The sequence below is a fragment of the Meles meles genome, chromosome 7, assembly GCF_922984935.1.
Source record: "Meles meles chromosome 7, mMelMel3.1 paternal haplotype, whole genome shotgun sequence".
NCBI lineage: Eukaryota > Metazoa > Chordata > Mammalia > Carnivora > Mustelidae > Meles > Meles meles.
This window is the reverse complement of record NC_060072.1, coordinates 125152111-125178156: the sequence shown is the minus strand read 5'-3', so window position 1 is coordinate 125178156 and position 26046 is coordinate 125152111. Positions and strand designations below refer to the sequence as shown.

General features: G+C 42.7%; 2 protein-coding genes across 6 annotated transcripts in view; one reads left to right on the top strand and one right to left on the bottom strand.

Moving 5' to 3' along the window:
• Positions 1-7111, top strand: part of NMT2 (N-myristoyltransferase 2) — a 68709-nt gene extending 61598 nt beyond the window's left edge. For 2 of the 3 annotated variants that reach the window (XM_046012149.1, XM_046012147.1), the window contains 3 exons: positions 4379-4546; positions 6357-6494; positions 6678-7111. In XM_046012149.1, the coding sequence (XP_045868105.1) occupies positions 4379-4546; positions 6357-6494; positions 6678-6698 (327 nt within the window). In that variant the 3' untranslated portion in view covers positions 6699-7111. Of the gene's footprint in view, positions 1-4378; positions 4547-6356; positions 6495-6677 lie in introns of those variants that run through there. The other variant, XM_046012148.1, reaches the window with a different exon arrangement.
• A 15-nt stretch (positions 7112-7126) lies between these two features.
• Positions 7127-14537, bottom strand: RPP38 (ribonuclease P/MRP subunit p38). 3 transcript variants are annotated; one of them, XM_046012150.1, is made up of 3 exons: positions 14451-14537; positions 12056-12153; positions 7127-10721 (listed from the first exon to the last, which is right to left on the bottom strand). In XM_046012150.1, the coding sequence occupies exon 3, from the start codon at positions 10705-10707 to the stop codon at positions 9862-9864; it is 846 nt and encodes a 281-aa protein (XP_045868106.1). In that variant the 5' UTR covers positions 10708-10721; positions 12056-12153; positions 14451-14537; the 3' UTR covers positions 7127-9861. The 3 variants fall into 3 exon arrangements, with proteins under 3 accessions (XP_045868106.1, XP_045868107.1, XP_045868108.1); XM_046012151.1 differs by having other exon boundaries at positions 14345-14460; XM_046012152.1 differs by lacking the exon at positions 14451-14537 and adding an exon at positions 12270-14259.
• Between the last annotated feature and the right edge of the window lie 11509 nt (positions 14538-26046).

Below are 26046 nucleotides of genomic sequence, written 5' to 3'. Positions count from 1 at the left end.
ATGGTATATTACATTGGTTGATTTTCAAGTGCTTGACTACTCTTCGCATTCCTAGAAAAAACCCACTTGGTTGTGGTGTATAATTTTTTTATATACATTATTGGATTTGGATTGCTGATATTTTGTTGAGTGTTGGTTGAGTTCATCAGAGATACTGGTCTGCAGTTTCTTCTTTTTTAATACTGCTTTTGTCTGGTTTTGGTATCAATATAATACCAGCCTCAAAAGTGAGTTGGGAAGTGTTCCCTCCCCTTTTTCCTAGAAGAGATTCTATAGAATTGATGATAATACTTCTTAAATGTTTGCTAGAATTCTCCACTTGACACCATCCAACCTTAGAGAATTCTTTTTTGTTAAAGTTCCATTTCTTTAGTGGTATAGGACTGTTCAAATGATCTGTTTTATCTTGATTACATTTTAATAGGCTGTGGTTTTTGAGGAATTGCTCCATTTCTTCTAGATTGTCAAATTTATAAGAGTAAAGTTGCTTAATTATTCTCTTGTCCTTTTACTGGCCAAAGGATGTGTAGTGATAATGCTTATTTCATTCCTGACATTGACAATTTGTATCTTTTCTCTTTTTATGTTTATTGGTCTTGCTAGTATTGTATCATATCAATTTTAACTGAATTTTACCCCCAAAGAACAAAGCTTTTGTTTTATTGATTTTCTCTTTTCAGGGTTACTGATTTCTGATCTTATGTTTATTATTTCCTTCCTTCTGCTTGCTTTGGGCTTCTTTTGATCTTCTTTTCTTGTCCCTTGAGGGAAGGATTTAGATCATTGAGACCCTTCCCTGTTAAAGTTTAAGCATGTAGTTCTCTAAATGTTCCTCCCAGTACTGCTTCATCCTACACGTTTTGGTATGTCATATTTTCATTTTCATTTGGTTCTATGTATGTATGTATGTATGTATGTATTTTTAAAGATTTTATTTGAGAGAGAGAGAGTGCACACAAGCAGTGGGGAGAGGCAGAGGGAGAGGGAGAAGCAGACTCCCTGCTGAGCAGGGAGACTGATGTGGGGCTTGATCCCAGGACCCCGAGATCATGACCTGAGCTGAAGGCAGACGCTTAACTAACTAAGCTACCCAGCACCCCTGTATTTTTTAAAATTTCTTTTGAAATGTCCTCTTTGAGCCTTGGATTATTTAGAATTCTGTTGTTCAACTTTGACTTCTCAGAGATTTCCTATTGATTTCTAGTTTCGTTCCATTATGATTGGAGAAGACACTGTCTATGATTTCAGCTCTTTTAAGGTGTTGAGGTTATTTTAGGTACAAATGGTGAATGCGTGTGAAATGTGTATTCTGCTCTTTTTAGGTGGAGTGTTCCATGTATGTCATTTAGATCCTATTGTATTATTCAGATTTTCTACCTCCTTGGTGATTTTCTTTCTAGCAGCTCTGTCAGTTGATGAGATGGTGTGAAAGTCCCCAACTATTACCTGTTTCTCCTTCAACCTCTGTCAGGTTTTTTTGTTGTATTTTGAGGGTGTTGTTTGGTACTTAATACATTTAGGACCTTTATGTCTTCTCAGGGGAATCCACCTTACCAGCATGTAATACCCCTCTTTGTCTCTAATAATTTTCTTTGCCGTGGACTCTACTTTATTGGATACAAATATAGTCACTTCTGCTGTTTTAAAGATTTATTTTTTTGAGAGAAAGAGAACATGCACAGTGGGGAGGGGCAGAGGGAGAGGGAGAGGGAAACTTAAGCAGACTCAGCCCTGAGCGCAGGGCCCAACACAGGGCTTGATCTCAAAACCCTGAGATCACAACCTGAGTCAAAACCAAGAGTCAGAGATGCTTAACCAGCAGGCACTTGGTCATTCCTGCTACTTTAAAATGAAAGTAGTGCATGGTAGTCTCTTACAGCCGTTTTACTTTAACTTACCTACGTGTCATTGAACTGAAAGTTTCTTATGAACAGCATGTAGTTGAACCATGTTTCTTTATCCACTCTTCCAGTCTTTCCTTCGATTGGTGTCTTTAGGCCATTGATATTTGATCATTACTGATAGGCTAGAGCTTAAGTCTGCCATCTTGTTACCTGTTTCTTATTTGTTTTCTCTGGTTTTTATTCCTCTTGCTCCTCTCTCCTTGCCTTCCTGGAGGTTACTTGAATATTTATGCAGTTATGGTGCCTTTGAATGTGTTTGTGTAGTTTGTATGATGGTGGCTCTGAATATTCCTACATATAGGAATGTGTGTGACTTATCACAGTCGACTGGTATCACCATTTTACCACATCAAGTGATCTTACTTCCATCAGATCCCTCTATCTTCTTGGCTTTTTAAATACTGTCTTGAGTATCAGATGGTGTTACAACTTGTGTTTCAGTCACCAAGTAGATTTAGAAAACTCATGAGGAGAAGCATGGTTTACAGCACGAACCAAGATTTCTGCTCTGTTGTTCTTTCTCCCGATGCTCTGAGATTCCTTCTGTTATTACTGCATTTCTGTTTGGAGAATGTCCTTTGGCCGGTCTTAAAGGCATGTCTGCTAGCAAGAAAGTCTTTTAGTTTTCATTTGTCTGAGAATGTCCTTATTTCTCCTTCATTCCTGAAGGAGAATTTCACCAGATGCAGAATTCATGGCTGATGACTCTTTTCTTTCAGCCCTTCAGAATGTTGGGGGGTGCCTGGGAGGCACAGTTGGTTAAGGTTCCATTCAGGTCATGATCTTAGGGTTGTGAGACTGAGCCCCCCATGGGGCTCCACACTCAGTGCGGAGTGTGCTTGAGATTCTCTCTCTCCTCTCTGTCCTCCCCTGACTTCTGTGCACTCGTGCGTTCTCTCTCTCCAATGAATAAATAAATAAGTTTCTTAAAAATGTGCCACTGGGTCGCCTGGGTGCCTCAGTCAGTTTAAGTGTCTGGCTCTTGATCTCATCTGGGGTTTGGATCCTGAGTTCAAGCCCCACACTGGGCTCCACACTGGGCATGCAGCCTACTTTAAAAAAAAAAAAGTGTTCCACTGCCTTCTGGCCTCTGTGGTTTCAGATGAGAAATCCGCTGTCATTTGAATTGGTATCCTCCTGTAGGTAATGCCTTTTCTCTGTCACTACTTTTAAGGGTTTTTTCTCTAGTTTTCGGAAATTTTAATTAGGATGCATCCTGGAGTGGATTTCTTTGGGTTTTTCCTGTCAAGGTTCACTCAGCTTCTTGATTCTGTTGTGTGTGTTTTGGCAAATCTGGGAAGCTTTCACCCATTATTTCGTCTGCTGTCCCACATTTCTCTTTCTCTTCTGGGACAACAGTGATAGAAATGCCCCATCTTTTGTTAACTGTCCCACAGGTCCCTGAGACTTAATTCATTTTTTTCAGTCTGTTTTCTCTCTTTTGTTGAGACTGGGTAAATTCTACTGAATTCTTCCAAGTGCAATGATTTCTGTCCTCTGTCATCTCTGCTTCACCTCTGAGTCCATCCAGTGAGTTTTGTTTTTCAGTTTCAATTTTTTGAGTTGAAAATCCTTACTGAAGCTGAAAGTTTAGGTCTCTAATTCATCGCGAATACTGAGCTGCTAATACAGAGCTGTAGAGAATCACTTCAGCAAAATGTCTGTAATTTCTTAGTGTCTGCAAAAGGGCTTCATAAATCAGAAGCATTCAAAAACCAGATAATGCACCTATATGGCATTTTCTTTCCTGCTGAAATACCAGCAAGACCATACTGGTGGTCCTAACTCAGGCATAGCATAGTTCGAGCCGTGTGCCAACTGCCTAGGCTGCCGCAGCTCACTAAAGCAGCACCAACAGTGCTGGCTCATTTCTTGTACTGAAAGGTATCCCAGTGATGAGGAAACCAAGACCATCATTTGTGTCCCTTTTGATTTTTGGTAGCTTCAGATTCACAGGCGCGTGTTCGGCTGCGGCACTGATGCCTTTCACAAGTTTCTCCAAACAGCTTCCAGACTATCCAACCTGACTTTATGCTGACACAATTCTTGCTTTGTGCCAAGAAGATGTTAGTATGATACAGTATCTTTGAGTTGGCAAAGGCAGCCTTCTGATCCCTGGAGCTTTTATTTCTGCAAAAACAATGAATGCACTTTCATCCCTCTTCCCTAGCTCTAGGGAGACTCACGAGTCAAGCTTGGGGAAACTTTCCTTTCAGACCATTCTGCTTTTAGGAACGTTCTGCAAACAGCCAGCTAGCACTGGGCTGAGAAAGGTACAACTCCCTGCTCTTCTCGGGCTCTACCTGGCCCACCCTCAGGGCCCCCAAACAGAATGCTAAGAGAGACGTAGTGGGAGTTGTTGCTTTTTGTTCTAACAAAGTTAAGGTACATGTCAAAAATCAGCAAGTGAGCTTAAATGTGTGGATGCACTGCGTTTGGGGAGGTATTTACCTAACGTCACCTTTGTCCTTCAGAACTCCAGTGGTAAACTAACTGACTTCCTGAGCTTCTACACACTCCCCTCCACAGTCACGCACCACCCTGCGCACAAGAGCCTCAAGGCCGCCTACTCCTTCTACAACATTCACACGGAGACGCCCCTGCTGGACCTCATGAGCGACGCACTCATTATAGCCAAATTGGTAAGCGGCTCCCTCCCTTTTTGTCTTGTGTGTTTCTCCAAATATGTGTCTCAGACGATTTAAAACCTCTTACGAGAGGGGCGCCTCGGTGGCTCGGTTGGTTGGGCATCTGCCTTCAGTTCAGGTCATGATCTCAAGATCTTGGGATTGAGCCCTGCGTCAGGCTCCCTAGTGCAGTGGGAAGTCTGCTTTCCCTTCCCCCTCTGTTCCCCGCCTTGTGTTCTCTCTCTCCCTCTCTCTCAAATAAACTTAAAAAAATAATAATGAAATAAAACCTCTTACTAGAGCTCCTTTTGCACCAGTACAATTCATTTGAGCCATTTGTTACTGTTGACCCTCTGACAAAGGAAGAGTTTTGATGAGTTTCTTTTTTCTTTTTTATTTTTTTAATCTATTTGACAGAGAGAAATCACAACTAGGCAGAGAGGCAGGCAGAGAGAGAGGAGGAAGCAGGCTCCCCGCAGAGCAGAGAGCCCGATGTGGGGCTCGATCCCAGGACCCCGGGATCATGACCTGAGCTGAAGGCAGAGGCCCAACCCACTGAGCCACCCAGGCGCCCCTGATGAGTTTCTTTTAAAACTTCAGAGGCTGTTTGCATCATTGATTCTGTTGCAGCTTAGCCAAAAAGATATTTTGTGCCGATTAGAAACTCTTAACCCTTATGGAAGAATGCATAAAACCCTGTAATACAAGGAATACAGGGAAAACACATGGTACCTTGATAGAAGGGACATACATGTTAGTGTTGTGGTGCATGATCAGCAGCAGGAACCTTTTTGGACTCAACTAAATAGTCTCTGAATTTTAAAATTAAAGGAATTTTATTTTTTAAATCAAGGAGTTTAGTTATTAAAGGCATTTGAAATGAAAGGAATTAAATTCAAAATGTGCTGTACTATATTTGCAATATTTTTCTATTTCTTTAGTGTGGTAGTTAGGGTAATTTTTAAATTCTTGCTACAAATAAACATTTTTTTTTCCCAAAAAGAAGTTAAAATTAGCTGACAGTTATTTCAGTGAAATTACTGGACATGAGAAAATACTATTCATGAGAAATTGGGATTAACACGTCAAAAGTGTCGTCTTTGATAAACTGAAAATATTTTTCTAACAGTGCTCTTGCATCTCTAAATCAACATTATCCTATGATTCTTTGATCCTATTGCTTTTTTTCAACTACTCCCCCACAAAAATGGCCAGTAATACATTATTTAAGGTAAAACCCCTGAGAAATAGAAATCTATACCAAATTTGGATAGTATTTTTACCTAACGTTTTCAAGAAATACAATTTTTACTACTAAAATTTTACTAAATTTATTTCCCAGCATCAGCCCCAGACAAGGACACATTTAAGTCTTTAAAGACTCCGTCAGAACTTCGAAAGGCCCCTAACAGCTCTGGAGATGGAGCCATCTGGGCAAATGTTCCTTCTAAAAATATCCTCAGACAGGTTTGATCTGAGTTCTTAACCTACACATAGAGTGTAGATATTACACCTTGTTATAAATGTATATTCGAGGGGGCCCCTGGGGGCTCAGTGGCTTAAGCCTCTGCCTTCGGTTCAGATCACAGTCTCAGGGTCTTGGGGTTGAGCCCCACATCAGGCTCTTTGCTCAACAGGGAGCCTGCTTTCCCCTCTCCGTCTGCTCTTTCTCTCTCTGTGTCAAATAAATAAATAAAGTCTTTAAAAAAAAAAAAGTGTATTTGAGCTCCTAGTGGAGAAATAAAACGTTACACTGATGTACATAATAGAGAAAACACTCTAGTCCTTTGATGTTTAAAATTTGAAATACTTTTTACATTGGCAGAAAGGATTTGATGTATTCAATGCACTAGATTTGATGGAAAATAAGACCTTCTTGGAAAAACTCAAATTTGGCGTAGGAGATGGCAATTTGCAGTATTACCTGTACAACTGGAGATGTCCAGGAACAGAGTCTGAAAAGGTAAGTGCAGGGGCTACACCCTCTATAAACTTAATAAATGTACTTAGAAAATCCCATATTTGGCCGCCCTTAGGACTATTAAGGTGTTTCTTAGTAGCGTTTAAAAAATACAGAGCTATTATACTATAGTTCATTTTTTCTCGCTTACCTGTTCTTACCATTCTGTTTCTTCCCTCCCTTTAGGTTGGACTAGTATTACAATAGATGGATATTTCTATTTCTAGAACTCTGACATCATCATTTGTTAATATTCTATTTAATGATTCCTGGAACTGCCATTCCAAAGAAGAATAAAAGCACAACTTAAATGAAATTGATGTAGTCGGTAACAATCAGAAAAGATGAAAAAAAACACCCATATGTGACCAACAGTACATACTTCTAGCTAGAATGTTAACATTCTTTTTTCTCACTGTTTACCCATTTGTAGGAGGGATGAAAGGGCACAGAGAGCACATTCCTCTAATTTTCAGACTTTGGGCTGTCTCTTTGATGAAGAGAAGGTATTTTTCCACTCTGTAGAAAAGGGACTGTTTTTCTATGAACTGAAGAGAAGTCACAGAATTGTGTAAGAAAATCTTTGCTATTGTGTGGAGATAAACTGCAGCATTTCTATTTATTAAGTGTTGGTCTGTTTGTCCGTATAACAGAATGAAGGACCCATGTGGAAAACATGAGCCTCCGTCCCCTTACACAGAATCATGGGGAGCGTTTAGGGAATGAGCACTTCTGTAACTCAGTGACGAGTGGGTGCATGTTGACGTATAGAGGGAGATAAAAATGTACCGGGGACTAGAAGGTACATTTATTTCTCCAGAAGCAGAGTTGCCAAATAAATAAACACACACATGTGTACTTCGATCTCCAGCAGGTCAGTGGATTGGTTCAAAAAGCAAATCAAAAGCAGAGTTTTGTGCAAACATTGCTGAGAGTCTACACCCGTGACTGCCTAGACTTCGCTGCCACGCATACACTTGTGTCTTCTCAGCGGCAGCAAGAAATGTCAGGCAAAGAAAATAAAAGCTCTAATGTCAAAAGAAATGCTCAGTGGAATTTATTAGTGCTATCAGGACATAGAGAGTTTGAATGTTTTTATTACTTATGCAGAATTGCACATATTCCTTTATGCTGACTTTAATTTATCATGAAAGCTGTCATGCTAATGGAAAATGTCTTATATGTAAATAAGTATTCATAATTTTGTTACTGATGGTGTTTTTATCTAGAATTTGGAAACCCAGTTTTCGCAGTGTACATATGTATGTATATATCGCCCGTAGTCCAAGGGGGAGGAATATGCCAAATGAGGCCATGGAGAACTGGCCTTGACTTCTACAACACAGAATAGATACTTCTTCCTGCCTTTACTGTACCAGTGCCTAGGCTCTTCAATCCAGAAAAATTTAATTTTAGACAACATGACGGCCTTCCCTTTGTGTTCTAAGTGGTCAAATGAAACCGGTCGTATCTCGCATCAGGTAGGAGCTAGCAAACTATGGCCCATGAGCTAAGAATGGTTTTACATTTTTGAATGGTTGTTTTGGGGGAGGGGGTTCTGGGGACGGGAGAATCAAAGGAATAACATTTTGTGAGTGAAAACTGTAGGACCTTCGAATTCCAGCATCCATAACATTTTATTGGAACACAGCCACACTCACTTGCTTCTATCTCCTGTGACTGCTCCATGCTACAAAGGCAGAGTTGAGTCATTCTGACGGAACTGTATGGTCCACAAGGCCTAAAACATTTACCGTCTGGCCCTTTGGGGGTGGGGGGGAAGGTTTGTTGACCCTGACTTACACTGGAGCTGAAAGCCACTCTTGACATCTTCCTACCATCATCCTAAAGACAAACCCCACAGCTGTGACTACCACTAGAGGGCATTTGGGGACCACACAGTAGCGCGTAATTCCGACAGCAGTGTTTACCTCTCTGAAGACAGAGAAGACTTCTCGTATAGGACGATTCGGACTCCACTGCATTAACATTCTTTCTTAGGAGAAGGAGGGTAGCTTCGGAAGCAAAACTGACCCAGTCCACCAAAACACCAAGAATTAAGTAAATGGGATTTTAATCTGGCGTCAAGGCTCTAGTGGGGAATTGTGTTCCACTCATTTTTAAGGCACAGTCTTAGTGATAATGGAGGTTTTCAGATGATTGCAGAACTGCCAGTCAGTGTATCACAAGCTCGCCTTGTCATCAAACTGTGGCACTTTTATTTGTTTACATAATTCCAGTTGTTACAGAATTCAGATGCTTTTACTCATTTTTAAATATAGCAATTAATAGCATATTTTCCTCTTTATAAGGCCTCGTCATAATTTAGAGAGATTAGCGGTAAACATTTCAAAATTGAAAAATGATAAAACTGCTTGTTTATAGTTATTAGAATTAAATCTCACTGCAATATACAGTGTCTTATAGATTCAGAAAAGCGTTGTCCTCTCTATTCCATGAGGTGTCTTTCCCTCCCCTCCCCCTTTTTCCAGCCAGTATGGCATTTAGTAAAATTGAAATGAACAGAGGTGGCATAATCCAAGAGTCGGCCAGAATTTAGGCTGAAAATAGACTTTAGCAGTCCAGTACCTTCCTAAATAACAAAAGGACCTTTTCCAAACACATACTGCAAATAGCAGACACTTTAACCCAGACATAGAGGATTGATTACACTCCATTTCCTAACATGAAGAACCCCAGTCATGGCAGACCCATCTCTGAGACCTCAAGCTCATTTGATTTTTTAATTCTACATTTGACCTAATTACCAGCATACTTTTTACACATGTTAAATTTCCAAGGAAATCAGTTAACCATATAAAGGGATGAATTTTAACCATTCAGAGTACCGTATCTGGCTTTTTCCTATAAACATTAAGCTCATGCATATGCCTACCTAAAAGGCAAGTGAACAGGAAGTAAAAAAAAAAAATTTTTTTTTTGATGTTTCTGAAGACAATGATGGTGTTTAGAATCTTTTAAAACTGATCGATCTCCAGTCCAGTTTCATCTGCATTACTAACTAGAACCTGTTTACTGTGGCTCAGTTTCCAGGTTTGATAGAAAGATGTCAAGTGTGTCGGATACAGAATTTCTTGCTTACAAGCATTGTACTAGCCTTTTAAAAAGTGAATTTATACAAGCATGGACATTAGTTTCAATAAATTTTTGTTTTGATATTCATGCTTTTGAAAATTTTCTGCACTTAAGTGTTTTTAAGCATCAGCCTATTTATAGTCTTACACTTATGAAAGAAATGTTACTAAAAGTATCCCACGAATATATGTAAAAATAACACATTTTATTAGTTTCAAGGCTTTTTTACAAAGCGTCATTTTACAACTCTGTGAAATGACAAGTTTAGATAAGATTACTTTGAAGTGGTTTTTTTACTTTTGGGTGGTTTCCTTATCTTATTGGGGTTTGGGATCACTTTCTTTATTTTAAGGGGTTGTAACACTACAGCCTGCTGACCTTCAACAGGCTTCCTTTTATGTTTAGAGAGGTCTTCAAAGGAAGTCTCCAAAATTTCTTTGTCTTGGCTTTCCAATGATTCAGTGTCTAAATTTTCCATGGACTCTTCCGGTCTGCCTTGGAGCCATGGTACGTGTAGACTGGGTACTCGGGGAATTATGGCTTGGACTTCATCAATAAAGGCAGTGGTGTCCTTTCTGAACCCCAGGGCCAGGATACATTTTAAGCCAATGACAGGTGCGAGTGTCTCGCTGAGACGGGGAACCTGACAAGCAGGAACAGACCTGCTCAGACTTAACGGAATCAAGTGTGAGGTGATGAGCACAGGCTTGGCTGACTTACACACCAGTACCAGCAGCAGCCCATTCCTTTCCAGAGCTCTGGTAACTTCATTAACGCCAATGGCCAGCTGCTTCCTGACACAGACAGGAGTCCAGCCTGACCCTTGCTCATTATCTTCTGGGTGTTTCTCCTTCAGATCCTCACTCATACCAACCTCTGTGCTACATTTGTCTGGGCTTTGTTTTTTTAAAAACTGCTTTTTCTTTTTCTTCTTATCCTCCATCTTCTGAAATCCAAGAAATTTAAATCTGTCTTCAAGGGTCTGTAGTATGAAGTGCATGTCTTCTCTGTCTAGCACACTCCAGCAGACAGTGTATGGGTTGTTCAACGATGTCTTTACTGTTAAAGGTCTTGTCTTCCGAACAGAGCCCCTTCCCGGTGCTTGAGGAGCTGCAGCCATTCTGAAAATCTCTCCTAAAGCAGCAGAGGACAAAGCAAAGTAAATTCGTGTCACTAGCAATGCATGTCGAAGAATATCTTATTTGTACTCTGATTCCTGATAGGCTATAGCAAGGCCGAGGTTATAGAACCAATGACATGACCGTACGCTAAAAACCTCTTTTAAGAATAAGGAATTTATTCTCCCCATTTTTTCATGACTTTGTCTATTCATATACTGGTAATATATAAGTATTTTGCATTACTGCAATCGCAGTGAAATTCTGATTTCCTTTATTAAAAATGTTCCGTGTTTCTACCTGTCCATGATTATCTTTTTTAATGATGGTGCGGTATTAATCTTACAAATCTGTTACCATTTTCTTTTTTTTTTTTTTTTAAGGATTTTTATTTTATTTATTTGACAGAGATCACAGGCAGAGAGGCAGGTGGGGTGGGGGCGGGGACAGGCTCCCCACTGAGCAGAGAGCCCGATGTGGGGCTTGATTCCAGGACCCCGGTCATGACCCAAGCTGAAGGCAGAGGCTTTAACCCACTAAGCCACCCAGGCGCCCCCTGTTACCATTTTCTGAGTTGCTCTCCACCAGGGCCTCCATCCCACAAAGACCCCTTGAGCGCCTCCCGTGTGCAAGCAGCATTCTGGTTACAGGGTTTGGCACTGAACAAGTCCACCTGCATGGAGCCCCCAAGCTGTGTGGGCCCGGAAGCCTCTGCTCTTCATCATCAGCCAGGTGTGGGTATTCAAGAACCAGAATAGTAATCTATGCACCCGATCAGAAATTCCATTGATACTTTGATTCTATGCCCTTTTATAAGTCTCTCTCCCTCCCTGGACTCTAAGCTTCTTGTATATCCCTCTTTAAACATTCCTAAGCACACAGGTATATATTCCCCCTTCTTAACAGTTATTCCAAGCTGACAGCTTCTGTAGCTGGCAACTTGATGAAAACTAGGGAAATTTTGCAATGAAACTTAAAAACACTAATCCGTTAAAGAAAAGTAAGGATCCTTTTTGGGAAAATGTTAAAAACAACTGACATAGGGAACATATCCTGGCTCTGCTTCCCAGAACAAGCGTGTTTCTCTTCCTTCAGTTTTACTCCTCACTAAATCCTGGTGCTCAGCTAAGAACTACAGTGACCTGCACGGCAAAACTGAAGGAAGTTAAATGAGCCAGCCCCCCGAGAAGTCTGGCATCTGGAACTGTCCCTATTTTCAGATGATCAGACTTTCTCCCTCCAGACAGTCCCTCATTCCAGGTGGTCATTTATCCCACTGAGGCCTGCCTTCCCCAAAATGCCCCATGCACAATTAAGAATTACGTCCTCTCCAATTTAACTTCCACTCACCAGGCTGGCTACTGATGGTAAAGAGCAGGCGTCTTCATGGAGCGTGTCAGCATTTAGAAGGCATTTTCTCCATGTATTACTTGATTCTCACAAAATTCCTACAGAATTGCCCAATGTGTGGGTGAAGAAAGAGGTTAAAAGTCACAACTGGTTTTCCAAACCCAAAGTTTATGCTTTTTCAATCCTGGCTGTACCTCAAAAAATAATCTGCTACCTTTTAAAACATCCAGATGGTTGGTCCTTATCCCAGATGTACTAAACTAGAATCCCTGGGAATAGGGCCAGGGCACCTGTATTTGTAAAAAAAAAAAAAAAACAAACAAAACAAAACTGTCCAGGTGAATCTGATCCGGAACAGGGTTAAAACAGGTGGGGTAGGCTAGGATGCCTCGACCCTGGACAGCGTGAGAAATGGCCTCCTGACCTCCACTGGTCTCCACTGTACCTCCTAAGTCACCTTCTAACAGAAATCCAAAATTCAGCTCCTCGGGGCAGGGTCAACCTCCTTCATGCCAGTGCTGCTGGGGCCTCGCTACCTGCTGTACATGCTGCTTCCTCCATTCTAGCCCCTCTGCACAGCCCTTCTCATCCCCCATTTTCTCCATGTTCCCCTCCAGCTTAGGGAGCCAGAAAGTAGCTCAGCCAAATCCGGTTGGGATTGGTAAAGGTTGGCATCAGGTTGAAGGTGGTCAGGAAAATGAGCAAGTCAAATACGATCTAATAGAGCTCTTGCCAAACTGCAAGTCAGCTTATGGGCCTCAGCATTCAAACAGCACAGAAATCCTTGAAGTATGTTGTAGGCCCCAGAAGGAAAGCAAGCTAGGCATTAACTCCTGTCTTCAGAATCAGGAGGAGAGGGATTGCCAGGCAAGTAGTTTGAAGAAGCAGAATCTTACACCATATAATCCAAAAATAGTACTGATTGATGAGAAGGTAACGGTTTTGGAGGAGAAAAACAGGAAGGCTTTGCTGAGGTGCCTTTTGAGCTAGGTCTTGGAGGCATTCACTGCCTACAGGATCAAGGGCAGAACCTTTAAGGTGACTTACAAGGCCCTCCACACTCTGGCCCTCATCTTCCACTGGCCTCTCCCACCATGCATAATTACATCCCACCACTGAACCACTTACTGTTGTTGAACAAGGCCACCAGTTTCTAACCTCCACATCCACATTATTCCCTTCCACCTTCAGCCCCACAACCACTTTTCCTCAGCAAGTATTTCTGGGTTATTCACAACGCACCAAGCCATAAAGTATTAAAGTAAAAACAGTTAACCAGGCCTCAAGGTGCTTAGAAGCCATGAAAAAGACATCACCAGGTAATAAGATGTGCACAGTCGAGTCCAGGAACTACAGAACACTAAGGAAACAGCAGACGCCTAATTTAGCTTAAGGGGTCAGAAAAGAGATCCTGGAGAAAGGGACCTTTTAACCTACACCTGAAGAGTGCCTGCCAAAGGGAGTATGAAGTAGAAAGAGTACCCCAGGGAACAACATTAACGAAATGATGTAAGTTCAATGTCGCTGGGGCAGAGATGCTAGAGATGTTGAGGTATTAGGTAGGGAAAGGAAGCAAGGACGAGAGGTGAAGGTCCTTGCAAAGCTTATAATGGAAAGCAACTGTAACGTTTAAAATAGAAAAGTGTCGCGCCGCGCCGCGATTTCAAAGGCGTTGCAACAAGGTCTTTGCAGATTCCCCGCCTGGAAGCGTCCTTTGCCAAGAGTGGAAGGAGCGAAGAGGTTCCCAGAGTAGGCATGATGGTGGCCTGCACTAGAGTCGCCGCAGAGGGGATGGGGCTGAAATACTTAAGAGGTAGAATCTACCAGGGTTGGTGCTATCAGCCGGAGTAAAACAAGGAAGGACTCCGGTCTCTAGATCTCGTAGCGAAGGGGAGGACAGTCCCAGCTCCCCATGGTTGCATTTCTGTCCCAGAGTCCCCATGCTTATCGCCCGTATCTACAGTCCTCATTCTTTACTACTTAGATTCGCCAACATTTTGTGATCCGTCCCCGGTTCTAGGCTGTGGTGCACTGAAGGACCAGGGTGGGCTTTCTCTTACTATCGCCCGTACCCTACAGATGCTCAACTCCAAACAGGAGAGTAAACCAAGGCCCCGAGGCAGGAAAGTACGCCCGTTCTCGCGGGGGTAGCTCGGCCGGAAAGAAGGGTCTTGAGGAAGACCTCGGGACCTCGCATGCCCGCCGCCCTCCGCCGCCTACCAGGCCGGGTCCCACCCCGGGGACACCCCTCCGGTCCCCCTACGTCCTCCGCAACCCGCTCCCACTCACGAAGGCAACCGCACCACCTCCACGTGCGACGCGCGTGCGCAGAGCCCTCGCCGTCCCTGGCCCCGCCTGCCAAATGCTCTGAGAGCTTCGCATCTCATCATCTCACCTTGTCACTCACAATGGAGAGAGTCAGCCGACTGAGCTGCGAGGCCCGAACTACAGGAGCCCGGCGTTTGGGAATGGGGCAGGGAAGCTCAGGACCCAGCCCTACAGCAGCAGTGCGCAGGCGCGCCGCTGGTCTCGCGAGACCTCACGGTTGCCCTGGTAACCCGCCGTTCACAGGCTGCACTGCTGGTTTGGGGGGCTATTCCACCGTCGGTAGTCGCCGGGAGGCTGGTTCTCTCATATGTTGTCCATTCCCTTCTAATCCACTTCCTGCCTTTCAGCGCCTGGCAGTCTTAGCTCTCTCTCTCTTCTCGCTTTTCTGTATTTGGCTTGCCCAAGGGGTTGCGAAACCCTAGTCCCTGTCCAGTGTACCCATCTCCGTCGACTCTCCGGCACCAGAAAATCAAGATAGACTGGGGGATGAGGGGTGGTTTGAGATAAAAATGTGCCTACAGGCAACAGTGTAGGCAATCTTGAGCCCCCTGAAAGGGGAGAGTGAAGGCTTCTTTGCGTTCTGCGATAGCAGCTCTGAAAACTTAAAACGTCTGCAGTAGCTAGTTGGACCAGTGGAAACAAGGTACGAATGGAGTCGCTGGGGAATCATGGACAACTGTAAACAGCTGAAGGACATTTGCAAGGTCAGGCATCTGAATCTGTTGATTTACCCGTGGTGAGAACTTAGAAGAAAGTAGGTTGCTTCTGACCTAAAGAGCCTCCTCCCTCGCCATCCCAGTCCTTTCTCTTTTCCAGCCTAACTTAGCCCCCCTTACTTCTCCTGTCTCCATTTGTCTCAGAACTGTTCCCTTCTCAATCTCTTCACTGCTCATTTGCTTTTCCAATTTTAAATCTATTTCCCCCATTTTCAGTTTTTATCACCTACATGGTACCTAACTGACCATAAAGAAAAGGAAACAAACAACAACAACAAAAGTGATCCTTTTGGTCAAAGATTTCTGCAGGTTACACAGAGTTAAAGTAAAATGTGATTTAAAAAATTACAATTAAAAAAATTAAGTGGAATGAAGTTACAGCGAGTTTGAAAGTAGCAATGGACTTTTGCTTTGTAAAATGAACCATATTGGCTCATGATAAACTGCAGACATCCAGTCTTAGATCTAGATTTCGAGCTGTAAGAGAAATGTGGACACACATATCTAATTGAAATGCTAAAATCATGGGAAAGAATTTTGCACAAGTGTTTGTCCCTCTAAGGTTCCAGAGTGTAGAGTTAGATTTACAGCATCATTTCAGTTTACATTCGCTCTATGAAGATTACCTCCCATTACCTCCAGCAGCCCTGGAGCCAGTTTGCCTACTTGAAATCCTAGCTTCATCTCAGGCTAGGCATGTGACCCCCAAAGCAAGCTAATGAACCCTCTCCATGAAGTGATAAAAATAGTACCAGTTGTGCTTATTGGAAGAGATAATCTGTGTAAGATGCTTAGCACGGTTCCTGGCATGCAGAAAGTGCTTGATAATTCTCTGATGAATCTAATGACAACCTGAATGAGGAGATAATAAAAATTAACAGTAGCCTCTATGACTTTTGTGCTTGTCTTATTTTGAGACTACCAGTATGATCTCCACAAGAACTTTGCTAAAATGATGGTATTTTAAAGGTAATTTCTCTCATTTGGATCTCACAAACTTTATAAGAAAAAAGTAAGCAATCATCCCATGACCTGATTACCTCAAAACATATTTCCTTTCTGTGTTCCCTTGTAATTTGTTTCACATTTCTACATGCATTTAAATTGCGAAATAATAACACAGATTAAATATTGTGATTTTCTTCCCATGTAACACTTTTGAATGTCTCTCACATCGTCTTCAAGGTATCACTTTAACTCATATGTGTGTATGTGTATATACCTACTCACACAGATACACACACACATATAAACCTATATATATACAATATCTAATGACAGCTGCTACAATGATTTTACCCTGTGAAACTCTCAATTTGGTTTTTGAATAATAAAATCTTTTTATATTAACTCTAGAATTGGACTGTTGTTAGATTTATATGCTTGTCATGATGTAAGAGTGACTTAAGGGACCTGGTGATAAGTCATGTCATGAGAGACGATGTACATGTGTAAATGTGAAGTGTCTCAAGCAGCTAAGTCACAGCTGGTGATAAGGTGGTCTGTAGATAAGGTCAGTAAGGAGAAAAAGCATCTATTTGGATTTAGACCATTTATTTTACTTAGAAGACAGCAAAAGCAAGATCAGCAGGATCTTACTCCCATGGAACAACATCCCTAGTCCCAGAGATCAATTAACCATGGATGTCCTGAGTGATGTGTGACTCTGCATTAACAAATCAACTTTACGCTTCAGCTCAGCAGGAAGCCTGCTTCTCCCTCTTCCACTCCCCCTGCTTGTGTTCCCTCTCTCTATGTCTCTCTCTCTCTCTCTGTGTGTCAAAAAAAAAAAAAAAAAAGCAGCCCACAGCTGTACCCTAAGGTGGTGAGGGGATGCAGGGAAAGGGGAGGGCAACATGAAAAGAATTAGTCTCCACCAAAACTAGAGAAATGGAAGAGAAACATTTTTGTGGAAGTTTCCCAAGAGATAAGGACCTAGGGGCACTTGGGTGGCTTAGTCAGTTAAGCATCCAACTCTTTGATTTTGGTTCAGGTCATGATCTCAGGGTCGTGAGACTGAGCCCTGCTCTTTAAGATTCTCTCTCCCTAACCTCCCCCACCACCCCGCTCGCTCGCTCTCTCTCTCTCTCTCTCAAACCAACAAAAAAGATTGTGACCTTGCTCCAGGAAGAATCCCAGGCATTCTGCCATGACTCAGACTGCAGTCAAGCCTTTCCTACATGGCTAGGTAGAGACATCAAGGTGGTCAGGGGCCTTGGCAGAGAGCTGTTGTTCTTTTAAAAAGGAGGGATTTTAAAAACCTTACATCGAATGGTCACAAAGTTGTCTGGGATGTTCTTCTTCTTCTTCTTCTTCTTTTTTAAGTAGACTACTTATTAGAGTTTTATTTTATTTTTACAGGCAAAAGCCTAATGTGATGAGCACCTGGGTGGCTCACTTGGTTAAGCGGCTGCCTTCAGCTCAGACACAATTCCAGAGTCCCGGGACTGAGTCCCGCATTGGGCTCCCTGATCAGTGGGGAGCCTACTTCTTCCTCTTCCTCTGCCTGCTGCTCCCTCTACTTGTGTGCTCTCTCTCATTCTCTCTGTCAAATAAATAAATAAAATCTTAAAAAAAAAATCTAATGTGATATGATGCTAGGCTTTAGATTTTACATAGGTTCTAAAGAGCCAGCAACAGTACTTTTGGAAATAAAGTGTCTATATAATATAAAATCAGCTGCAGGTAACTTCAAAATATGCCATACCTGTACATAAACATAATTTTAGAATTATTTAAAGTATAAAAATTTATATGGGGGCGCCTGGGTGGCTCAGTGGGTTAAGTCTCTGCCTTCAACTCAGGTCATGATCTCAGGGTCCTGGGATCAAGCCCCGCATGGGGCTCTCTGCTCAGCAGGGAGCCTGCTTCCTCCTGTCTCTCTACCTGCCTCTCTGCCTACTTGTGATCTCTCTCTCTCCGTCAAATAAATAAATAAAATCTTAAAAAAAATTTATATGAATTAAATTATTTCAGAATTCTTTCTGAAGCAATATGAGAACAAGTGGTTGAGAAACACTTTTAATGTAGAAATGTGTACATATGTCTGTAAGTATGTATTAGGTGAAAAATATTAATAGCATTTTACTTTATTCACTGGTTTTAACTGAGCATGTTTTATATGTCAAGCAATGGGCCAGATGCTACATACATAAGAATGTTTCCTTCCTTCCTTTTTTTTTGACACATAACAGGATGTATTGAATTCTAAGTGTTGGGGATAAAGCAGTGAACCAAAGTTCTAATGGAGAAGACAGACAATAGAACAGAGAAAGTAAAATATATAGTACATAGGTGACGAAAAGCACTGCGGGGGGAAAAAAAGATTCAATCCAATTCCTATCCTATTTTTGTTAAATTAGAAAAACTCATCCTAAAATTCCTACTGGATCTCAAGGAACCCCTGAATAGCCAAAACAATCTTGGAAATGTAGAACAACATTGGAGGACTCACACTTTCTGACGCTAAACACTTACTACAAATCTACAGTAATCAAAACAGTGTGGTATTGGCATAAAGACTGACAGTAGAATAGGGAGCCCAGAAGTAAACTCTCACATATGCGGTCAATTAATCCTTGACAAGGAGGCCGAGACAATTTAATGGGAAAGGAACTTTTTTCCAACAAATGGTGCTGGGAGAACTGGATACCCACATGCATATGAATGAAGTGGGACCCTTAGTTATATCCCATACAAAAATTAACTCACAGTGGGGCACCTGGCACCTGGGTGGCAGTCAGTGAAGTGTCCAACTCTGTTGCTGCTCAAGTTGTTATCTCAGTGTTGTGATCTCAGGGTTGTGAGATCAAGCCCTGCCTCGGGCTCTGCGCTCAGCATGGAATCTGCTTAAGATTCTCTCTCTCTGCCCTTCCCACTTGTTCCCTTTCTCTCTCTCTCTCTCCAAAATAAATAAATAACTTTAAAAAATTAACTCAAAGTGGATCAAAGATCTAAACTTAAGGGCTAAAACTATGAAACTCTTAAAACATAGGGGAAAATCTTGATGACCTTTCACTTGGTAATGATATCTTGGATATGATCATAAAAGCACAGGTAGCAAAAGAAAAAATAGATAAATTAGATCCTCATCAAAATTAAAACTTTTTGGGGTGCCTGGATAGTTCAGTTGGTTGAGTGCCCAGCTCTTGATCTCAACTTAGGTCTTGATCTCACAGTGGTCAGTTCAAGCCCCATGTTGGACTCCATGCTGGGCTTGGAGCCAAATTAAAAAAAATTATAAAATTTTGTGTGCATCAAAGGACACTATCAAGAGAATGAAAAGAAACCCCACAGAATGGGAGAAGATATTTGCAAATCACATCTGATAAGGGATTAATATTCAGAATATATAAAAACTACAACTCAACAAGTTCACCAGGGATCCACTGGCCACAGCCCAACCAGGCCTCCGGGCTGTGCCCCCAGAGGGGACCTATGAGGGGCCCCGGCGCAGCACAGACTCCCACAGACTTATGTCCCTCTGGCCCCTTCTTCCACCCACACATCAGAAGCCATGGCACAGAAGGAGCCAGTTCCCCCCCATGCTGTGGCCAAAGGAAACTCCATCCACCGGGCAACTTCCCACAGGTGAGCCACCCCCTACTTTTTCTGACAACAGCCAGGGCCTGCAGGAAGCTCCTGGGAACTTCTTCAGCAGATTCAGGTTCAAGTTTGTACTGAGACGTCTGTGTTTCAGGTTTGCCAGAGGAACCTGAGAGCAGACACTGACAGGAGACACTTAATGCTCCCAGAATGGGAGCAGAAACAGTGATAAAGGAAACATGTGGGGAGGCCAAGTGGTGCTCTTTACACTTGACAGGGAGGATTAAAAGCATGAACTTCATGGAGCCCTGTTAGAAGGTACAGGAGTCCCGCGCTAGCGGGCCTGTGCTGTGCCAGTGGGTCCTGTGCTGCCAGCAAACCGTAGCCAGGACGGGCTGAGCAAGAAATTTGTGCTGCTGTTGGGTGTGTGGGGCCTGCCGGCCAAGGGGATTTTACGCAGTGGACAGAGGGGGTCCAAACTCTCAACAGAGTTCCATTTAAGTGGAGAGCCAGCTGCGCCTCTGCGGCCTTCAAAACCACTGCCTTCCAAATCACAGTGCTTAACCTTGACACGGCTGCCAGGAGCCTCCTAGGAGACAAAAGGAGAAGAGGCCACCGCGGAAGCCCACCGCCTCGGAAGCCCACCGCCTCGTTTACGTTTGTGCGGAGGTGGGGGACGGGGCGGGGGGGAGGGGGGGGGCTCTGCGGCACGTGTGGGGGAGGGGAGTTGGTGTTTCCAGAAGGCAGCTTGGCAAGGTAGGGGAGCCCTGAACAGGTAATTCCGGGAAAAATCTCCTGGGTGACTTTCACTGAGAGCTTCACTGGAGCTACATCTACTGCCAAAAATAGTTCGGAGTTTATGGTAAGAAAGCAGGGTGTTACCGACATGTGCTCCCGTGCTCAACTCTATGACACTCGGACTCCAAGTGGAGAGTGGGCGCGATAAAATAGTTGGGCTTCGCTTGTGCTTGGCTGTGGCCTTAACCGCAGGGGTTGGAAGTGGAGGAGGCAGCAAGAGGAAGTGTTGAAGTGTCACTGACCCTGGTGTGACCTTCTGTCGTTTGTGATCCTCTCCATTCTACACAATCCATTCCAGAATACAGTCAAGGGAGGATGCTCTCCCGACTTGTTTTCTGCACTGGCATCATGCTGATACAGAAAAAAACAAAAGTCTAAGAAAGGGAAATTACAAAGTAAACATGGATGAAAAACACTCTCAAAATATAGCCCACAATCCAGTAATGCATTTAAAAAGAGAGAAATATTTCATCAAGTCAGGTTGAGATTAATAAGGAATGCAAGGTTGGTTTAGCAATTGAAAAATGAATTAATGTAAGCCATTTCTTTAAAAGATCAAAGGAGAAGGGTGCCTGGGTGGCTCAGTTGGTTAAGTGTCTGCCTTTGGCTCAGGTCATGATCCCAATGTCCTGGGAGAGAGCCTGAGTTGCTCCGTCTCTCAAATAAACAAAATCTAAAAAATAAAAAAGATTAAAGGAGAAACAATATGATCATCCCAATAGAGGATAAAAAAGCTTTTGACGAAATCTACATCCATTGAAACCAATTTTGCCAAACTACAAATAGGAAGAAACCTCCTTAACATACTAAAAATACATATATCCACTGAAATAAGCCAGCTGCAGTGAACATATCACATTTGATGGTGAAACTCCGAAAGCATTACTTTAAGGAACCATATACTGCTACTCTACTCATTATTATACGTAGGTCCTGGATAGTGCAAAAAGGCAAGGAAAAGAAAGATCTGAGGATTGGAAAGAACAAAATGAAACTGCCATTATTCATAGACCATTGTTTGCTAAATAGGAAGCCTAAAATAATTTACTGAAAAATCATTAAAACTTCAAAGATTTATCAAGGTTGCTGGAATGAATTCCCTTTCTCTGTACTAGTTATAAAAGGACAAACAATGAAATTTTTAAAAACACTCCATCTAACATAATAAAAAAGTAAAAGTTATTTAAAAAGAAATCCACATGGAGCGCCTGGGTGGCTCAGTCGGTTAAGTGTCCAACTCTTGATTTTGGCTCAGGTCATGATCTCAGAGTCACGAGATCAAGCCCCACATTGGGCTCTAGGCTCAACAGGGAGTCTGCTTGAGATTCTCTCCCTCTGCCCCTCCCCCATCTCTAAACTCAAGTAAGTCTTTAAAAAAATGAAAAAAATAAGTCCACATATGTACAAGATCTTCGGGGCACCTGGGTGGCTCAGTGGGTTAAAGTCTCTGCTTTCAGCTCAGGTCATGATCCCAGGGTCCTGGGATCGAGCTCCGCATCCGGCTCTCTGCTCAGCAGGGAGCCTGCTTCTCTTCCTCTCTCTCTCCGCCTGCCTTTCTGCCTACTTGTGATCTCTGTCTGTCAAATAAATAAATAAAATCTTAAAAAAAAAAAGATGTACAAGATCTTCAATGGAGAAAATTAGAAAACTGTCTGAAAACATTAAATAAGGAAATTGATTGAAAAAGATACATGAATCATGAATAGTGAATCTCTGTGTCACAAAGATATCAGCCTCTCCACCCCCACACAACCGATATAGCTTTGCAATGCAATGCCAAGAAAAATTCAAGAATTCTCATTTGTGGAACTTGACTCATGAATGTTAAAATTTATAGGGAAGAGCAAAGTGCCAAAACAACCCTTCATGAAGATGAACAAAATAGATAGGATTTAATGATTCATACAGTTTGACAAAGGTGGAGGGGTAAACAAAGGGAGAGTCCCCCAAAATGATTATAAATTGCGCCTCGTGGGGATGCCTGGATGGCTCAGTTGTTAAGTATCTGCCTTAGGCTCAGGTCATGATCCAGGGTCCTGGGATGGAGCCCCGCAGCATCGGGCTCCCTGCTCAGCGGGGGTCAGCTTCTCTCTCTCTCCCTCTGCTGCTCCCCCTGCTTGTGCGTGCTCTCTCTCTCTCTCTGTCCCTCTCTCTGAACAATAAATAAATAAAATCTTAAACAAACAAAAAAATTGCCCCTTGTGTTTTCTGAAACCCACCCTAATCAGCCTTTGCCCCCACCATTCAACTGAGACTTCTGTCAGTGTCATCAGTGATCTTGACAAAGACGAAAATCCAATCAATAATTCTCAGTCCACGTCTAATCTGTCATGCTTTCTCATTTGATACACTTCTGCATACTATAGTCTTCTGGTTTTTCTCTCACTCAAAGACCACTTCTTCTCTGTCTCGTACGCTCATTCTTCCTCTTCTTCCCAAGCTCTTTAAAGTGTTGCAATGTTGCAATCTCCCATGGCTTAGTCTTCAGTCCTCTTCTCTTTTTCCCTCTTTATCCATTCAGTTTCTAGGGTCATCCAGTCTGAAGGATCTAAATACTATCTCTGTGTTCATGAGTCTCACCTCGAGATGCCCAGCCCAGATTAGACTTGATATCCATCTGCCTATTTGACATCTGCAGTTAGATGTCTGATGTATCAACAGTAACATGTCCAAAACAACACTTCTGATCTTTGCTCCCTACCAAACCTCCTCCACCAGTGGGCCTTCCAGTTACTCAGGCCAACAGTCTTGGAATTATCCTGACTCCTCTCTTTCCTTCATACCCATATAGAATCTACTGGGGACTATCATTGACTCTAACTTCAAAATATATCCAGGATCTGAAATACTTCTCACTAGCTACCCTCCCCCACTACAACCTGAGTTTGAGACACCCAGAAGTTCTCTGGGTTCTAATTATAGTAAGGATTTTGCTGCCAACCTTGTACCCCTATAGTCTATTTTCAACAAAGCAACAAGAGTGATTTTTTAAAAAAGATTTATTTGTTTGTTTGTTTGTTTGAGAGAGAGAGAGTGCAGTGAGGGGTGGAGGGCAGAGGGAGAGGGGCAGAGAGTCTCAAGCAGGCTTGGCACTGAGTCTGATGTGGGGCTCAGTCCCACTGCTGGAGATCACAACCTGAGCCAAAACCAAGAATTGGTCTCTTAACCCACTGTGCCACCCAAGCACCTCCCAGAATGATCCTTTTAAAAATTAAGTCATATCATGTCAGATCTTGCTCAAAACTCTTCAGTGGTTCTGTTTCACTCCCACTTGACGCCAAATGCCTTTGTGTGAGACCATATACAATCTGGTCTCCATCTCCATTCTCTGACCTCTTCTATTCTGCTCTGGCCACTCTGGCCCCTTACTGTTCCTCACATCTGCTGTGGAAGCTCATTCGTAGGGCCTTTGTAGAGGAGGCTGCCTTTGAAAGGGAAGTTCTTGGGGTCAGCTCTTTTTTACCCTCCTTCAAGCTTTTAATCAAATGTCATCTTCTCAAAGACACCTACTTGATTACCCTATTTACCATTGCAAGTCACCTCTTCCATCCCACAGATCCAAGACGTCCCATCTCTTTTGCTCTGCTCTTTTTTAAAAATAGCACTTATCACAGCATATCTTTTAATAGACAATATAATTTGCTTATTTATGTGTTATTGTCTGTAATCCCCAACCAGAATGTAATGCGAGGAGAAGGATCTTGTTTGTTCTGTTCCCTAATGTTTTTCAAGAATGAGCAGTGCCTTGCTCATATTAGGCACTCAGTAACTATTTCCATGAATGAAAGCATGAGTAAGGAAGATAGGATGGGATGAAATCAGGAAAGTCACAAAGGTAAAGGTAATGTTCTATGTCTTAAACTGGTGGTAGGTTCATAAACATGCCCTTTATTTTTAGAATTTTATGTATATATATGGATGTATGAATATTGGATTATAATCAATATTAAATAAATAGTAAAAAGGAAAAAAAAGGAACTTGATTATCTAAATTGACTCACTCCCTAAGGAAAGCTGGGTTTTTACTGTACCTAGTTTATTATCACTGGGCAGAAGACATCAATATTTCCATTGTCTTTTCTTTCTTTTTGTTCTGTGGAACAAGACACCATGGCTCTAGCTTCTGTTCAGGGGAGGGCATCTCAAGAGAAGAACATGCTTTGAAAAGAGTTCTGAGAAGAACATTCTAGACTTAGAAAATAAAACAGAGCACAGTGTGACTTCCCTTTTCCCTTTTCCTGATTTCTTATAATGACTACAAGGCCCGAATGTCTCAGCTCTAGACACACACGGATACTGGAGCTCACCCCCAGTATTTCCCTAATGAAACACTGCTAGGGCTTCCTCAGCAGAGAAAGCACTCGCTGTTCTGAAGTTCCCTTTGCCTTTGTACCCCCACAGTGTCTGTCCCATCACCTGCAAGTTTAAAAATGAAAAACCAAAAAATCCTGGCCAATACGTTTTTCTAACATTTGCTTTCTGTCTTTTACTTGGAAATTTATTGATTACACCATGAAAGTATTTTGGAGGAGAAAATTAAAAAACCAAAGGAGTTGCATGAAAAGGTAAAGCAAATACATATTTCTTAAGATTTTGTTTATTTATTTGAGAGAAAGAGAGAGAGAACACAAGCAGGGGGGACCGGGAGAAGCAGGCTCCCCACTGAGCAGGGACCCTCTATGTGGGGCTCCGTCCCAGGACCCCGGGATCATGACCTGAGCTGAAGGCAGATACTTACTTAGCCAACTGAGCCACACAGGCGCCCCAAGCAAATATTTTAAAAATGTAGTTCTATGCAAAAACAAGCTAAAATGTTTGGGAGCCTTTCTTCTCCACCACTTGCGTTGTCATATGTTAGACGTTTCCGATCAGTAACTCTCTAAACCCTGAATTTGTCAGGTCTTCCAGTCATTTCGCTCCAAGAAGGTTTTTTCTTGAAAGAGTCGGAAATGAACTCCTTTGACCAGAAAATGCTGCTCCAGTTCTTTGAGAACTTAATCAAGTGTGCGCCACAACCCCCTTCTGTGTTTCGGCAGACTTGCAGGGACACTGATTTGTTGCCCCGGAGAATGGGGTCAGATTGAATAGTGCGCACTTCTGTGTCTTTGTAATAACCGAGAACCAGCCAGGGCGGTTGTAGCGCGTGTTCAGGGTGTGTTTTTGCTTTTTAAAAAGAAGATGCCTTTTTCACTCCTGATGAAGTGTGCCTAGAGGTATGAGAGAAGACTTGAGAGGTCTCAAAAACCTGCCATCCACGTTTCTAGGAATTAAGGAGAGGGCAGAGGGATATAAATACAAAAAGGAATCCCCACTGAGATCCGTGCCCTAGGGAGATTTCTGTGGATTTCCTGCAAACGACCTCTTGAGAAAGAACTGGGGAACGAGCCAAGAGCGGAAAGGAACTCATTTAAATTCTCTGCTCCTCGCTTATCCAGTTGCAGCGGCGCGGGTTGCAGACAACCCTCTCCGCGGCTTGGGACGCGCGGGCGGGAGCTGGGGTCAGGGGAGGTGCCACTCACCGCTTATCCCCGCCCCCCAGCGCTGGTGGCCAATGAGAGCTGGCCGGGCCCGAAGCGCAGCCAGTGGGAGACGGCGGGCGGAGGC